The sequence below is a fragment of the Pseudoliparis swirei genome, chromosome 1 (assembly GCF_029220125.1).
Source record: "Pseudoliparis swirei isolate HS2019 ecotype Mariana Trench chromosome 1, NWPU_hadal_v1, whole genome shotgun sequence".
Classification (NCBI taxonomy): Eukaryota; Metazoa; Chordata; class Actinopteri; order Perciformes; family Liparidae; genus Pseudoliparis; species Pseudoliparis swirei.
The window spans coordinates 19,642,047-19,659,732 of record NC_079388.1 but is presented as its reverse complement, the minus strand read 5'-3'; the positions used below and the strand labels follow the sequence as shown (position 1 = coordinate 19,659,732).

The 17,686-nt window shown below is 43.2% G+C and overlaps 1 protein-coding gene across 1 annotated transcript; it reads left to right on the top strand.

Moving 5' to 3' along the window:
- The first annotated feature begins 386 nt into the window (after nt 1-386).
- LOC130202251 (voltage-dependent calcium channel gamma-4 subunit-like) lies at nt 387-14,519 on the top strand. Its single transcript, XM_056427663.1, has 6 exons — nt 387-467; nt 2,785-3,036; nt 7,277-7,360; nt 11,263-11,403; nt 12,538-12,976; nt 13,052-14,519. The coding sequence occupies exons 1-6, from the start codon at nt 437-439 to the stop codon at nt 13,524-13,526; spliced, it is 1,422 nt and encodes a 473-aa protein (XP_056283638.1). The 5' UTR covers nt 387-436; the 3' UTR covers nt 13,527-14,519.
- The last annotated feature ends 3,167 nt before the right edge of the window (nt 14,520-17,686 follow it).

The following is a 17,686-nucleotide window of genomic DNA, read 5'->3' as shown; positions in this document are numbered from 1 at the left end:
GTGATCGTTGTCGTGTAGGACACTTGTTTGCGTGGGAGACGCTTCTGGACCTCCTGCTTTCAAGACTCGAACACATCCCCCCCCCTTCCTCTTCTCATCCTTTTCCTCTCACTCGTCTCCTTTTTTTACGCTCCTCTCTCTCCCCCCCCCCCCCCCCCCCTTCCTTCTCTCGGTAGCTAAGACGACAGTTCAATGAGAGCAGAGGACGCCAAGTGAAGTGCCGAGACAGGAGTGCTCAAGGTAAAGAGAGAGGAAAAAGAGGAGGAAGATAGAAGGGACAAGAAGAGAGGAAGAGGAGCGAGGAAGAGTGAGCGAAGGCGAAGGATTCACGGTGGATGGAGGCGGCCACGGAGAGCTCTTCATTGACGAAGAAGAGGAGGACGAAGAGGAAGAACAGCGGCGGCGGCGGCAGCAGCAGCAGCGGGGGGCAGAAGAGATGGAGGCGAAAGGCAGAAACATGCATCCAGGTAACACACACACACACACACAGGTGTGCGTGCACAAACAACAAACAACCACATGTGGATTATTGTATGCAGACACACAGACACACACACACGACACATGTGTCTAATTATTCAATACAAAGCAGCGTGAAGGAATCCCGTCGGGCAGGAAACCGCACACACACACACACACATACACACATACACACACACACACACACACATACACACATACACACACACACACTCACTCACACTTACACACATCTAAACGGTCCAACTGTAACTCAGTTTCATCATGTTTTGTGATTTAATGTTTTCGACCGACAGATTATTTTTATTTTGTGCAAAAAAAGAAAACGCCTCGATTGGTTGGATCCAAACATTTCTTTGACGATTCCGACCAATCAGGATCAAGCGTCAGGTCGTTGCGATATTTTTGGTCACTTGCAACCTGAAGTATATTTACAGTAGTGTAAAGTCTAGACAAAAAAACGTATTTAAAAAAAAGTAGTCGTAAAAAACACTCAAAAAAGACGTCCTAAAAAAAATTACTCCAAAAAACCTAAAAATGTAAAAAGAATATATAATTACCAAAAATGTATTTTAAAAAACGTCCTCAAAGAAACGTACTCAGAAAAGATGGCCTTTAATTAACTGATGGATTAATTTTTAAAAAATATTTAAATTAATTTATTTGAGTCCATCCATGTTGCAGCTTGTTTTAACAGCCAGAGACCAAATGAAATGAAATATATGAGTCTGATTATGATGTTTAGGAAGTATTTGAGAGTCCAGCGCAGATGAATTTGACTAAACACACATTTAAAAATGAAACTCTGGTCCCATTTCGTCTAAAAGGAACTTCTGACTGTTAAACACAAACAAAGTATGCACTTTTGAATTAAATTAGAGAAATAGAGACCTAGAAAATGCAACAAAAGAAAGTGCAAAAAGATTGAATAAAAGCGTAACCTTTTATATGTCAGGAACTAACCTCATGCAGCGGTCCAAGGTCAGCTTCAAGGTCAGCTTCAGGGTCAGCTTCAAGGTCAGCTTCAAGGTCAGCTTCAGGGTCAGCTTCAGGGTCAGCTTCAAGGTCAACTTCAAGGTCAGCTTCAGGGTCAGCTTCAAGGTCAGCTTCAGAGTCAGCTTCACGGTCAGCTTCAGGGTCAGCTTCAAGGTCAACTTCAAGGTCAACTTCAAGGTCAGCTTCAGGGTCAGCTTCAAGGTCAGCTTCAAGGTCAGCTTCAAGGTCAGCTTCAGGGTCAGCTTCAAGGTCAGCTTCAAGGTCAGCTTCAAGGTCAGCTTCAGGGTCAGCTTCAGAGTACCATCTTATCTCCGTTATTTTGGGATTTGTGTTGCCATGGAAACACCTCAGGCCAACTGAACAAACCAAATTTTAGTTTTTTTCCTTTTTTTTGTTTTAAAGCCACACGGCAAGAATAACATCCCTCTAGAATAACATCCCTCTAGAATAACGTCCCTCAAGAATATCATCCCTCTAGAATAACAAACCTCTAGAATATCATCCCTCTCGTGCCACTCTTTAAAAAAAAAAAGAAGAATATATATATATATATATATATATATAAGGATCAGTAATAACAATGCTGAAATATACAGTCCAAAAGTAAAGTTAGTTCATAAATAAATATTAAAAAATATAGTGGAGGTAATTTGAACCATTTTTGAAAATGTCTTGCCAAAAAAACGCAGCTATTACCTATATTACTGTTATTATTGTTATAGACTGCCAATAAAATGAGGCCAAAACATCCCCCGAAAACGTCCGCTTACCATCTCGTGCGGGTGACGTCGTGCAGGCGCAGTATAGTGATCGGTGGGCGGAGCCGCGGTATCGAGGTCCCGCCCCTACACGCCCCACCCGACCCGATCCTCCTCACTGGTGTAGGTTTTAGTTTACAGTCGGCATTTGGAACAGACGATCCCGGTTAAATTATATCTTCGAATCGGCAACTATTTCCCCCAAAAAACAATCAGAAAAAGTAACACTTTTTTGGGGTTGCTATTCTACAGTCGGGCCACCAGGGGGCTTGATCCAGATGTTTGAGAAGCTCTCATATCGTCCATCTTCATATTCGGTTTCATGATTCCAGTCGATACCTGAGACTGAATCTCTCCCACAGTAGATGTGTATTCATCGTTTCTCCCGATTTCTCTGATATCAACGATAAACTTCTTTGAATCCCTATGAAAAATAACTCCTAAAAAAGGGTTGTTCCCTAAAACGGACCCATGCCGATGAACAGAACACAAGTGAACGTCTGTAACTCTGGACCCTCGGGCTGCTCATGGCGTCCGTGCTCCTCCCCAGATCTCAGTTTCCTCCCCCGCCCGGCGATGGTGTGGTGCGAGCGGGGCATCCAGGTGCTGCTGACCACCATGGGGGCGTTCGCGGCCTTCGCCCTCATGACGGTGGCCATCGGCACCGACTACTGGCTGTACGCCCGCGCCTTCATCTGCAACAGCACGGCCAACTCGTCGCAGGACGACTCCAACAACATGGACAAGAAGGACCCCGGGGCCCTCACCCACTCCGGCCTCTGGAGGATCTGCTGCCTGGAAGGTAAGGCCGCCCCCCCGACCCGCTACGTCATGTGACCTCACACGAGTTACGTAACAGAAGAGTCTTCACGCGGTGGAAATGACTCTGAAAAGGTTCTCTTAATATTTTGACTATTTCCTCCTCAGCCTTTCTTACCTTCGCATTGAAAATGCGGGGGCGTGTATTTATTTAATTATTTGTATGCGTGTTACTCGCATAACACAAAAGGTATTAAACCAAATCGCATGAAATTTGGTGGGATGATTGGTTATTATCCGCGGACCATTTGATTCGATTTTGGGATCAATCGGGTCAAAGGTCAAGGTCAAGGTCATGAAAAGGTCCAAATCTTCTTTTTACCATAGCGCGGTCAATTTGTATCCAATTGGCATGCAACTAATGCCAAAATGTTCATAATTCAATGCCCAATCTTGTGATACGCGACAGTATGCTCTCTACCGAGTGCCTGTTTTAGTTTTGTAAATGCCTTTGTATGTTTTGGGTCCTTTTATTTTGAAGTCCTTCCGGCGAGAACAGGAAGTAGACGTAAATCTCGTAACATGGCTTTGCAAAAAGACGTTGTACTGAAGGTATTCTGCTCTTGCTCCTCTAAGTTAGCTGAGCAGATAGCTAACAGCAGATCCATGAAATGAAGACCCAGGAATCCGGAGTTGAGTTCAGGGTTTTTAGTATAAATGTTTGATATTATAAAACTGTGGAGACGTAACATGACATAACCTAACTCCACACACATGAACACAACTATGATTAACACAAAGCCATCATGCCATAAATCACCCGTATCCATCAACATGAATCCCCTGACTACTTAAGAGTCCAAGTTAACCCCAACATGATGAAATGCTAATCGCGATTAGCTAGACGCTAGTTAGCGTCTATTGCTACAACACAATATTACACTCTAACAGTAATTACACAGATATGTACATGTTATATACATAGATACTCACATACTTAGCTCTTCAGAGGCTATCAAGCAGTAAAGAGGAAACGTAGCTGCAGAATGAGCTTCAGTAGAACCATGAAACAGGAACTAGCTACGGTAAGAGAGGAGGGACAATTTAAAAAAAAAAAACGGCAATTGCATTCTAAGCCACGTGGCGACACAAGGAAAAGGTGTTCATGACCATTTGTATAACTCTACGAACTGCTGAGCAACGAGCTGGATGTTTGGGCTTTGACTTCATGTTTAGTGACTTTATTCTTTAATTAACTTGTAAAATGTAAAATGCTAACGATAGATTTTAGTTCGATTTTTAGTATATATGTTTATAAGAAAGAGAACATGTTGTGATTATTGTCCACATGTATATATGAATGTCATTTGATTCATGTTTATTTGATCCATTAGCTTTTACGTTGATTTCTGGAAATTAAATGGAAAAAGAGGAACTCTTAAATTCATGTTCGTCAACAAGGTTCACGGTTGACCAGGAATTTTTGAGATTCTGGAAACATCAGCCCGCGTCACTGTTGTCCGGCTGGGGTCCGCGACTCGCGGTTGTCGTCATTTATTCACGATGTGTAGCGTTACGTTTTTTACAAGATGTGAAATCAACAGTAGATTACATAACAGAGTCCTGTGAGGGCCGATTATTCATTAACGGTTGGAGTGATTTTCAGCTCGGGAGGTAACATGTCGTAAGAAACGATCTCGCGCTTTCAGCGAAGCGTGACACGAAGCGCGACAGACCATCATTTTGTAAGAGCGTCTTCTCCAATTGTCCCCACAACACCGGTTGGTGACGTTTTTTGGACCCCGTGAGAAAAGCTATACCGCTATATACAAATATATATATATATTTGTATATAGCGGTATAGCTTTATACATATATATAAATATCCATCCATCCATTATCAATACCGCTTATCCTCATTAGGGTCGCGGGGGCGCTGGAGCCGATCCCAGCTGACATGGGGCGAAGGCAGGGGACACCCTGGACAGGCCGCCAGTCCATTGAGGGCTTATATATATAAATATATATATACTATATATATAATATATATATATACCTACATACTGTATATATAACAATATATATAAATAAATATGCATACATATGTATATATACATATATATATATGTATATGTACATATCTATAGTTATTTATTTATATACATATATATATTTTTTAAAATAGTGTGATTCTACATATACTGTATACTCATATATGTATATATATATATAAATCAAAATACAAATACATATATATATATACACAGTGTACATATACATATCTATATATATCTATATAGTGTGAGTCTACATATATATACAGTATATATATATGTATATGTACATATCTATAGTTATTTATTTATATACATATATATATTTAAAAAAATAGTGTGATTCTACATATACTGTATTTATATATGTATATATATATAAATCTAAATACAAATACATATATATATATACAGTGTATGTATACATATATATATATTTATATAGTGTGAGTCTACATATATATACAGTTTATATATATATATATATATATGTATGTATGTAGACTCACACTATTCATTGAACATAAAGAGCTCCGATATGAGTGGTGACTCATCGGCTGATGAAGTCGTGTTCCTGCATCGCTGCGGTTTATGAACACACACACAGACATCATGAGAGTTTTCTCCAGTCCGAGCTTCCTGTTTTTTAAAAGGGTGGCGAGTTGCATTTCAACATCGGTAAATTACCACATTCAATTTGATGCATTCGTGTAATTATCATGAACGGGAGGGACGGAGATCTTTTTTTAACTGCTGCGTGCATTGAAATCACAATTTTGGTATTTCTAGCTTCAAAAAGTTCATCGAGTTTTGCACGTGGAAAGTCCTCTTGTTGATCGGCAGATGCGGCAAAAACATTGATGATGTTGTTGTTGTTGTTGTTGTTTCCTGGCAGCTTGTCTGGTTTTCGTCCGTGCGGTACACAGGTACTCTGCCTTTTCATCCCAGTTTCTTTCCACTGGGCCCAAATTCAAACCAGTTCTCTGGTCCTATTATATCACACGTCACGTACCACAGCATCTTTTAATGTCTATATTCCGTCTCGAAAACCATCCGATATTGATTCAGGTTTTTTCTTCTATTCACATCTCTTTTTTCTTTCCGCCGATTTTTCTTTTCTTTTTTCCCGTCTGTCATTCCATTGCAAGAGGAACGCGGGATCTCTCCTTCCCCCTCAATGTGCAGAACGTCTCTCTTAATAAGAAATGTAGGCGGGCCGAAGTTGACAACATTATGGGAAGGACCATACGTATATGTTTGTTACTCAGAGTCTCGTACAACGAGAAGTCTCCTTCCGAAACAACATGGCCGCCAGGGATGGTCATTTTGGCCAATATTGAAATACATCAGAAAGGATTAAAGAACTACGCATTGGTATTATAAGTTTCTGACAACATAATAGAAAGGACTATACGGATGGAACAATAAGTAATTCTCTCTACCTTTTCTCAGGATTCGGTCAGTTTGTCACCGAGAGTCTCGCTCAACGAGAAGTCTCCTTCTAAAACAACATGGCCGCCAGTCTCCCTTCCCTTCTGGTTCCCCTCCTCTTCCCATTCCCTTCTCTCCTATCCTTGTGGATCAGTTGGTTGAAGCTCTTCTGTCACAAACTCCGGTTGCGTTTCCACCGTCGTCGCGACATTTCGGAACGAGACTTCTCCTTAAAGCGAGACTTCTTCTGCACTTTAAAAATACAGAAGTTACCTTTTATGGTGGTGTTTTAGAGCCCTTCATGATCCCCAGAGGAGGTTCCCTCACGCCTTGAGCGATCCACTGACCACGAGGGTCACGTTTGTGGGTTTGAGTCCGAGTTGGTTTAAGGACCTGCATCCTTAGCCCCGCCCCCTTTAGGATATATACGAATTGAACCAAAAACCTGCAACACCACTTTCTCATCAGCCCCGGCAGTCGTTTGTGTCGTTGGTGAGATGATTTGTGCTAAACCTCGTGATATAACATCAGCAGCGTGTTATCACGCAGTCTCAGGTCTTCTCTTGCCTTCTTCCTCTCGTCTCTCACACTCTCTCATCCCTCCTTCTCTTCCCCTCTCTCACCATTCGATAATTTTTCTCACCTTAAATGTCTATCGTCACTTTCTTCCCTTTTCGCTTTTCCCACCGGCAGAAATGGCCCATCGTCCTTCACTCATCCTTCTAACCTTAACCTCTTCCTCTTTCTCCTCCTCCTCTTCCTCCTCCTCTTCCTCTCTGTCGCCTCTTCTTCTTCCAGGCCTGAAGCGAGGTGTGTGTTCCCAGATAAACCATTTCCCAGACGACGTAGACTACGACCAAGATTCTGCAGAGTATCTGCTGCGTGAGTGACACACACACACACACACACACACACTGCACTACACCCGTCGCGCACACATCTCAACACGTCAACGCGCTACAGTCTCCATCTCACACGGATAGAGAAAGGACAGAAGGGGCTGGTGGGCGGACATCAATACACGGATGTCAGATTCAAAGCAAAGCGTTCCTGGAGTTGTGTGTGTGTGTGTGTGTGTGTTTAAATGCCCAGGTGCATGTGGTTGGGAGTCTGGGGGCGTACAGAAAGCTTCTCCTCACAGATGGATTGAAAGAGCAGCCTTCACTAATGGATTATTCTCAGCTCGGTGTTCAGGTTTCGCCGTGACGGCTCCGTTCCGTTCGCTCGGCCCTGAAAACCTTTTTTCCTCCTGAGAGTTCTCGTTCCTTATGAATATGAGACAGAGATATCTCTTCCTGGGAAGGAGGCGGCGATGCCGCCCGACCACTTGACTGAATCAGATATAGCCTCCGGCTCTCCGAAGGCTGCACAATCCTTTTGGTTCATTTTCTCTCTATTTATTTGGTATTAATAGAACATTAGAATGAAGAACAATCTGATAAAAGTGACATTCAATTGTTGAGAAAAATAAATCTAAAGCTTCTCCCATTGGGCCATGACCTCGCCTGTGCGCCATAGTCTACTGATATCTAGTTTTTTAAATCAAGAACTAACAATCATTTTAGATTTATCCAACACCTCTTGTATGAATTAATAAATTGATGTTCTAATTTTTGATATGTTAATCTATTTATATATATATATATATATATTTACATATTATATACCCAGTATGTTCTGCTGCAGGTTTATTTTTCTCTCGCTATATATATATATATATAAATATATGTTTATATTAGGGCTGTCAGCGTTAATGCGTTAATCTATGCGATTAATTTGGCCGCAATTAACGCACTAAAATATTTTAACGCAATTAACGCAACTTTGTTTACTTCCGGTGTGCATTGACGTTGTTTCACTCCTCTGAGTGTCAAACCGCAGCAGTGCAGTTTGACACTGTTTCCGTTTTAAAATCAATTATTTCTCCGCGAAAATACGGAGCAGAAATAAGTTTAAACTCCTGGATGAATCAGTCGGGTTTCCTCCTGCGATCCACACAGAGACTCTGGCTGTGTCTACTACCGGACACTTGAGCACTTGGAGCACTGACTTTCAGTGCTTAGGGCGCCACACTGACAAAACCAGCAGAATTCAGTGCACTGAAAATACCCGGATGGCGCACTGCAAACGGGCAAAACATGTAGTGTAAAATGATGGACACTACTCGCCCTAAACGGGCGCCATCTTGGCTACGTAGCGGAAGAGGAGGAGCCCTTTCGCCAGCTTTTCATTTTATTTCTAAACAATGGCGGACGAGATGGCTACGGTAGCACAAGCGGTAGACCACGAAGCTACAGACCGTAACGGTCTGTAGCTTCGTGGCCGTAAACCAGTTGCAAGAAGTGCATTCATTTTGTCAGTTTAAGTTTCGCGGGTATCGCAAGCAGATTTGCGTACGTCACTCCCGGCTTAATTTCGCGGGTGCCGTGAACAGATTTACGTCCGTCACTTCCGCCAAGTGGTTAACATAAGTGTTCCATTTGATACAGACTCATCAGCCACGCAGTGCACTACAGATGTCAGTGCACTGTATTGCAGTGTACTTCGTAAAGTGTCCGGTAGTAGACACAGCCACAGAGACACAGAGGGGCGACGTGTCGGGTGACGCGGCGCGGAGAGAACTCGTCACACGAAACCTTCACCGTGATTTGTCAATCCGTTTGTCTGTCAACATTTTGCGAAAAAAACAACCAATGAACACTCAGTAAATCACAAAGGAGCTCCCACCTCACAGGTGAGGCTCATTAGCAGCCTGTCAGTCAGAAGCCAGAGAACACGGCGCGAGGACAACTGAGCCTTATTGTAGAGAACTGAGATTGTTCTGGAATGTTTGATGTAGAACACGTGGGGGTATGTGTCATATGCAAAAGCCTTTAAAAGGTGAATTTACATTTTTTTGTAAAATGGAGAACATGCCCCCAGCCTCCAGAGGGTGAACAGGACATATTTGAATGTCAGTCAGTTCCCAAGTTCACTGGTTCTGCTGTTCAATGTTAAAGATGACAGGACCAATGGGGTCTCAAATATACTTCTTTTTTATTACTAATCTGGATGTTTCACTGAAGAAACAATTCATCATCCATGATATTAAATACCTCACTGGCACTTTATAGGTAGAAGCCTCTTTAAAAACACAGCTCTGTGTGAAGTTTTGTCTTTCAAAAGAAGAAGAAACAAATTCATTAATCGCGATTAATGAATGAATTTCAAAATGTGCGATTAATTAGTTACTTTTTTTTAATCGATTGACAGCAGTAGTTTATATTTATAATTATTTATGTATTTATATATATATTTATATATACATATATACATATGTTTATATTTATATACAGTATATACAGGACTGTCTCAGAAAATTAGAATATTGTGATAAAGTTCTTTATTTTCTGTAATGCAATTTAAAAAACAAAAATGTCATGCATTCTGGATTCATTACAAATCAACTGAAATATTGCAAGCCTTTTATTCTTTTAATATTGCTGATTATGGCTTACAGCTTAAGAAAACTCTAAAATCCTATCTCATAAAATTTGAATATTTCCTCAGACCAAGTAAAAAAAAAGATTTATAACAGCAAAACAAAATCAAACATTTGAAAATGTGTTTCCAGGTGTTTCGAGTTAATTAGACAATTCAAGTGATTTGTTTAATACCCTACTAGTATACTTTTTCATGATATTCTAATATTTAGAGATAGGATATTTGAGTTTTCTTAAGCTGTAAGCCATAATCAGCAATATTAAAAGAATAAAAGGCTTGCAATATTTCAGTTGATTTGTAATGAATCCAGAATGCATGACATTTTTGGTTTTTTAATTGCATTACAGAAAATAAAGAACTTTATCACAATATTCTAATTTTCTGAGACAGTCCTGTATGTATTTATATATATGTCTTTATTAACATATATATAGATATATTAATATATATATCTATATATTTGTATGAACCAGAAGCTCATAACACAAATATTTGTAATTTGCAATTATATTTATATATATGTATATATATATATATATATATATATATATATCACAATGGAGGAGCTGGAACCAGTTCATCACTTAACCATGACATCCAAATAGTTGCAGATTATGCATATTATTAACTTGATGGCATGAAAAGCTCAATTAGCAGGAGGTAATTATCACTCCACTAATGACCCTGTAGAGTGATACGACACCTCGAGGAACCAAAGGTCAGGAGTTCACCACAGAAACTCCGGCGGCTCATCAGTTCTTTCTTCTCATACACTTATCTGGATGCTCAACTAATTGGCTGAAGAGACGAACACCAACCACACAACCGCTTCCTCTCATAGAACAACCTCGTAGAATCATCACTATCACTTCTTCGCTACCGCTTCACGCCGCGCGGTCCTTGTGTAAAATATCCGGACTGAAACTGAGTTTAATGAGTGTTTCAGCAGGTTAGTAGTGCAAGAGTAGGACGTTTTGGGTTAAAAGAAATACCATAGAAGCCAAGATACATTCTTAATACTCCCAAAAGTACCAGATCATGCATTCATAATAACTCAATTTAATATCACATTTCCCTTTTTTTGAAACACACATCTTTACAACGTGTGAAAGCTGTACGAGCACCAAAAGACATTGTGTTATAAACCAATTCATTAGTAAACGTGTGTGAAAACTGGAGCCGGCTGCTGCTCCAGAGCCAAGCGGCGGCTGCAGCTCACGAGGCTGCAAGGAAAACACACCAAAAACCCGAATTGCACCGAAGTGAACAGGCGTGTTCTTTGGGGGCGTCCTCCTCTCCAGGTGTGGTCCGGGCCTCCAGCATCTTCCCCATCCTCAGCGCCGTCCTGCTCCTGCTGGGCGGCGTGTGCGTCGCCTGCAGCAGCTTCTACAAGAGCAAGAGGAACATCGTTCTCGGAGGAGGGATCCTGTTCGTGGCCGCCGGTGAGAAAGCGGCAGATTGTGTCGTGTTTTTAAAAAGGAACGTGAACTCGTCACGCATAATCCGATTTTTTGTATTTCAGCTACAGTCGGATTCTCTTTGGGGTTTCTTTGTCTTTCCAATCGGTTTTATTAATAATCAAAACTCAAATTAAACTACTATTTCCCATTCCGATGTGACCGAGGCATAGTAGGATGTTCTCTTGCATGATATTTGTGGTGTGTGTATTTTTTATTCAGTCAATCAAATACAAATACAATATTATTCTGAATAAATTACAAAACAGAAAGACTGAAAAGGTATATATGCTTATATATTCCTATCCTTAATTAATATTAAATAAATCAGAAAATTAATATAAAATACAGAAAAATAACAACAACAAAAAAAAGAAAAATTATATATATATATATTTATACATACATACAGACATACATCCACATACATCTTTCATATAAATACATTTCAATCACAGAGTGAATGTTAGTTTAGTATTTCAGAATTGTGGAAGCCGGTTGAAACGCGTGAAGTGACTTTAATGCGGACAATAACAGACGGGACTTTTATTGTGAAAAAACTTGTTTTGTGACATGACCGGAAGTGACGTTTTGACCCAGGGGTCGTGACGTTTGACCTCTCCATTCTGATAGCGGACTTTGAGCCAACAGGAAGGTGTTAGAGGCTGAACTACCTTTGAGAGGAGCTGATTGGCTGATTCTGGGACTAAGACTCTGTACTGGGGAAATCGCTCTTTTCGTCTTGTCCCGGGTCTTTCGAGCCGGATCACCACGAAACCCACGATCATGAGCCTTGATTGTATTTTTGAACTTCTTGCCATTAAATATTGTAAAACTTAATTCACGCGAATCCGGAGCCTGATTTCCATCATCTGCAAAGTGCCCAGTGTCAGTGACTCTGATAGTAGACGCGTGGTGTACCCAAAGGGTTGCACAAGTGATTCTCTCATGGGAGGACTCTGACGGACTGTTCCTCCGACAGTATTCAGATTCGTGTTCATAATGTTCCTCTCGTCTGTACCATCGAGAGGAATGAAGTTCCAGAAAGGCGATGTGCCGAAGCTGCCGGTCGATGAGCCCGAGAGGAGCGCTGACCGGGCCGATCTCTTGTGTCCTCAGGCCTCAGCAACATCATCGGGGTGATCGTCTACATCTCGGCGGCCCTGAGCGACATCTCGCCCAAGAAGGACGAGGACAAGAAGTGGCACTACTCCTACGGCTGGTCCTTCTACTTCGGCGGCCTGTCCTTCATCCTGGCCGAGATGGTGGGCGTGCTCGCCGTCAACATCTACATCGAGAAGAACAAGGAGCTGCGCTGCCGCTCGCGCGCCGACCTCTTCAAGAGCACCACGCACGCCGTCCTGCGGCTGCCCAGCTACCGCTTCCGCCGGCGCTCGCGCTCCAGCTCGCGCTCGACCGACCCGCCGCGCTCCCAGGAGGGGTCGCCGGTCGGCGCGTCCAACAAGACCTTCAGCCTGCCGCCGTCCGCTCCGCCCTTCTCCGTGGCCACCTTGCCCAACCCGCACCACGGCGGCGGCGGCGGTGGCGGCGGTGGCGGCGGTGGCGGCGGTGGCGGCGGTGGCGGCGGCGGTGGCGGCGGCGGTGGCGGCGGCGGTGGTGGTAGCGGCGGCGACGACATCTCCATGTACACCCTGACGAGGGACTCCAAGCTGGGCAGCCTCGGAGGCGGCGCCCCGCCTCTCTACGGCACGGTGGACCGCTCCACGCTGTACCAGCTACACAACTACTTCCCAAAGGAGTCCACCGGCGGCGGCGGCGGCGGAAGAAGCGGAAGCGGAAGCGGGGGAGCGGCGGTAAGCGGGGGAGCGGCGGTAAGCGGCGGCGGCGGCGGCACACTCCCATCTCACTCCAAGTCCAACTTGGCGGCGGCGGCTGCGGCGGCGGCTGCGGCGGCGGCGGCCGTAGCCCAGAACGCGGCGCCGCTGAATACCTCGGCGTCGGCCGCCACGCCGACGCAGGCGGCTCCGATATCCACGGCCACCATGGAGAGGGACCGGGGCAACATGGGAACGCTGGACCGCCTCACGGCCAAAAGGGACCGGGACAGCAACTCGGATACTCTGAACAGGAAAACCACGCCAGTTTAAAGAAGAGAAAACGAAGCCTCGGAGAGGGAGGGTCGACATATTTAGTATTTAGATTAGATTTAGATTAGAGTTGAGAGGAAGAGGGGGCGTTTCCATCCTTGACCCTGAGGGTATCGAGCTGCCATATTTACTTACCGATAAACATTCAGACACCACCCGACATTACGGGTAAACTTCATGACGACTGCCTTAAAACGGTCATGACTCGAGCTTCGGGAGCCGTGCTTGGTGCAACGGAGACTTCAAGCTCCATTGTTTTGGGAGCTTTTCCAGTAAAAGCAGCCTCCCGGTGCCTTGCTCAAGAGGCCGAGGAACACAGCAGTTATCTTACTGTGATATTTTATCAAACCGCTAGACGGGATTACCAAGATTTCGCGATTTCGAAGTCACAAGACGTCCCCCGTTCAACCTAAAACACTTTAGAACCTCGGAAATAATACGACTTTTAAAAAGTGTCCCGATGTTATGAGCCACAATTCTCTACTATAATGTTATTGTTTAAACAGAACCGTGAGCCACAGACGGGAACCCTCTTCATTCGGCTAAAGCAACAAGCTGCTCAGGTGACACCCAACACAAGGTCAAGGTCAACCGTTGCTACTTAACCTCAGCCGTGTCTAACCTACTGACACACACACACACACACACACTCGCCTATTTATTTAGGTGTCTCGGAGGTAGTCACGGTGACTGATGGGCATCGTCCACACGTCCGTACACGCCGAGCTTCGCCCTCGACGCCTCCGTTACACCGGGTACGGTGGCCTGTGATGGACCAAATACAACGGCAGCTCTCTCTAAAGTTTATAATCACACACAAAAAACGTGGTTTTAAAATGTAAGAAAACGTCGGCAGCCGATCAAGTCTTGCTTCTGATCGCCGGTATTGATCGACCGCACAGCGTCGTCAGATGGATGCAGCTTCGAGGTCAATGGAAGGGTTCGTATGACTGGTTCAGAAGGTGATGTCATCGCGAAGGCAACAAGGCAGCAACCGCGCAAAGGGCTGTAACCACGGGCAACGGGGGGCGGGAGGGGGGGGGGTATTCCTTTTACACTCAGGGGGCGGAGTTTGAGTCAAAAGATAAATATTACGGTATTATACATCGTCCGTTTAATCGTTCCCGACGTACGACCTTGACACAGCGAGGTCATGACGAATAAAGAAAGAAAAGTACTTAAAAATCGAGGAGAAAAAACTGTTGGAAAAAAATATTGACGTGCAAAAGTTATTGCAGCTTATAAATAAAATGACACTCAAAGGCACAAAATAATTATACTAAAGTAAAGCACATTATGGATTATGTGATGTTTTGAGCATTTTAGAGTTCATATTTTTGAGGGCGAATTATATGAAAGGAATATTCCAATGGATGTGAACTAAAATGTGACTTCTGGACCAATAAATGAACCAAACTGTGTTTAAAAATAATTAAAACGTAACCCGGTTTGATGACACGGATGGAAAAGAGAAGAAGTGCACACCGGCTAACGGTCACTCTTTTAGCTATAACAATATATACTACTACAAAAAAGAATAATAATAAGTGTAATATTGAATATATCATCCATAGATCTACTTCAACAAAAGCACACGAAGTCTGTAAATGGTCTTTTCATGCCGATGATCATCTCCAGGTTGAGTGTTTGTATCACGTTGCTGGTGTTTCTATGATCGTCATGGTTACTGCAGGGTATTTATACATTTATGTGAACAAATCTTTTTCTGTAATTTTTTTTATTCGTTGCGAGGATGTTTTATTTTCATTTTATTTCCTTGCTTGTGTACACTAATGTCAGCGGGCGGGAGAGAGTTGACTTGCATGCTCCTTTTTTAAAGCAACTTCCCACTGGGGGCAGCCTGCCTTGCTCAAGGGCACATTGACGGTGTTTGTTATTTTATTTCCTATATCTTTTTTAAATATATATATATATATGTATATCACTACATTTTCATTTTTTAAAATCATGTATCTGTCTTCCTTAATTTCTGCTCTCTTTCCAACCTATTATTTTGTTATTATTTTTCTTTAATCTTCTCTAATTATGTCCATCATTGCACTTTAATTTGCACTTGATGCTATTTTTTATTTATTCTTCTTTCTTCTAAACATTACCAACGTAGCCTAATAATCAGTGTTTTTTAATGTTCTGACTTCTGTGTATAAATTGTTGGCGAAATAGAATTTATATTAATCTATTTATTTTTGTGGTGGTCTGTGTAGATATTCTTAATGTCATATTGTTTCAGAGTTCCTGAACACTTGTAACTTTTGGGCTATTAAAGGCTTCACGCTGGGACCACGTCAGTATCCTCGGTGCTGGGACCAGGTCTGGACTGGGACCAGGTCTGGACTGGGACCAAAACCATTACCCCCCCTGGCACTGTGGACCCAGACTGGCCCGCCACAGTGGACAAAACACACTCCCAGACATACCAACCATATATAAAACCACGGCACGAGTGAGGGGGAATTAAAGAAATATTTAGAGGGAGGTGGAGATGGAGATATATATATATATAAATATAAATATATATTATATATATATATGTGTATATACATATATATATATATATATTATATATATTTGGAGAATGCAGCAGACTTATTAAAGCTTATTGCGCAATCGTCAAGTTGCTGCACCGGGGTAATGAGGACGCCTCCTGTCAATCAAATATCAATAATATTTAGCACAAAGTGGGCGGGGCTTGTACAAGACAGATTGTACAGATTGTTACCCCTACACACACACACCCGTCCCCAACACTACGGCTACTGACGGGGGTCAAACCTGAAACTCTTAAAAAGGAGAGAGCTGGTAATGATGTAAAGGCCCCGTGAGGAAAGGGGAAGCAATACAATATTCTGATCCTCGCTGGAAAGATACAAAAAATATATGAGTGCATGAATATATATAAATATAGATATATTCATTAAAAGTTCTACGAAAATCGTGTTATGTCTTGTGAATTATTGTTTTCTGATCGAACCAACACCAACACAACTACCAACACAACCACCACCAACACCACCACAACCACCACCACAACCACCACAACCACCACCACAACCAACACCAACACCACCACAACCACCACAACTACCACCAACACCACCACAACCACCACCACCACAACCACCACCAACACCACCACAACCACAACCACCACCAACACCACCACAACCACCACCACAAACCACCACCAACACCACCACAACCACAACCACCACAACCACCACCAACACCACCACAACCACAACCACCACCAACACCACCACAACCACCACCACAAACCAACACCACCACAACCACCACCACAACTAGCACCACCAACACCACCACAACCACCACCACCACCAACACCACCACAACCACCACCACAATTACAACCACCAACACCACCACAACCAGCACCACAATTACAACCACAACCACCACCACCACCAGAACCACCACCACAACCACCACCAACACCACCACAACCACCACCACAATTACCACCACCACAACCACCACCACAACCACAACCACCACAACCACCACCACCACAACCACCACCACAACCACCACCACAACCACAACCACCACAACCACCACAACCACCACCACAATTACAACCACAATCACCACCACCAACACCACAACCACTCCAACCACTCCAACCACCACCACAACCACCACCACAATTACAACCACAGCCACCACAACCACCACCACCGCCCCAACCTCCCACCGTGATACATGTTGCACTCCTTTCAGTCGTGTTAACAGCGTCACATCCCTTCTTCTTTCTTTCTCTGCTGTGATGGACGGACGGATGGAAGAACAAATTGGACCTAAAAGAACAAACAGCCGGCCGTGACAGGCGGTGATTACGTGAATAGCGCTGACACGTCTTCTCCGGAAGAGGAACACTGTCAGCCCAAAGGAGAGAGTGACAGTTTGTAATCCCTCTGGACAAAAGACCTGCTGGAGATGTGAGTTTATTTTTGTTTCGGTTGAAGCGGCATGGAATGTGATGAATGTGATGAATGTGAAGTTTGTCGTCAAAAGTTTGAATCAAGCATAATTGGGCATTTCTGCTTTTCTTTGTAACTTTGCGAGAAATAAAGAACACAAATATTTGAATTATTGCACGCCGGCTGATTCTGTTTGAT

Coding starts and splice junctions, on each gene's coding strand:
- LOC130202251 (XM_056427663.1), top strand. CDS start 437: ATGGAGGCGAAAGGCAGAAACATGCATCCAG. Junction 7,361..11,262: donor TTCTGCAGAGTATCTGCTGC/GTGAGTGACACA, acceptor CCTCCTCTCCAG/GTGTGGTCCGGGCCTCCAGC. Junction 12,977..13,051: donor GGCGGTGGCGGCGGTGGCGG/CGGTGGCGGCGG, acceptor TAGCGGCGGCGA/CGACATCTCCATGTACACCC.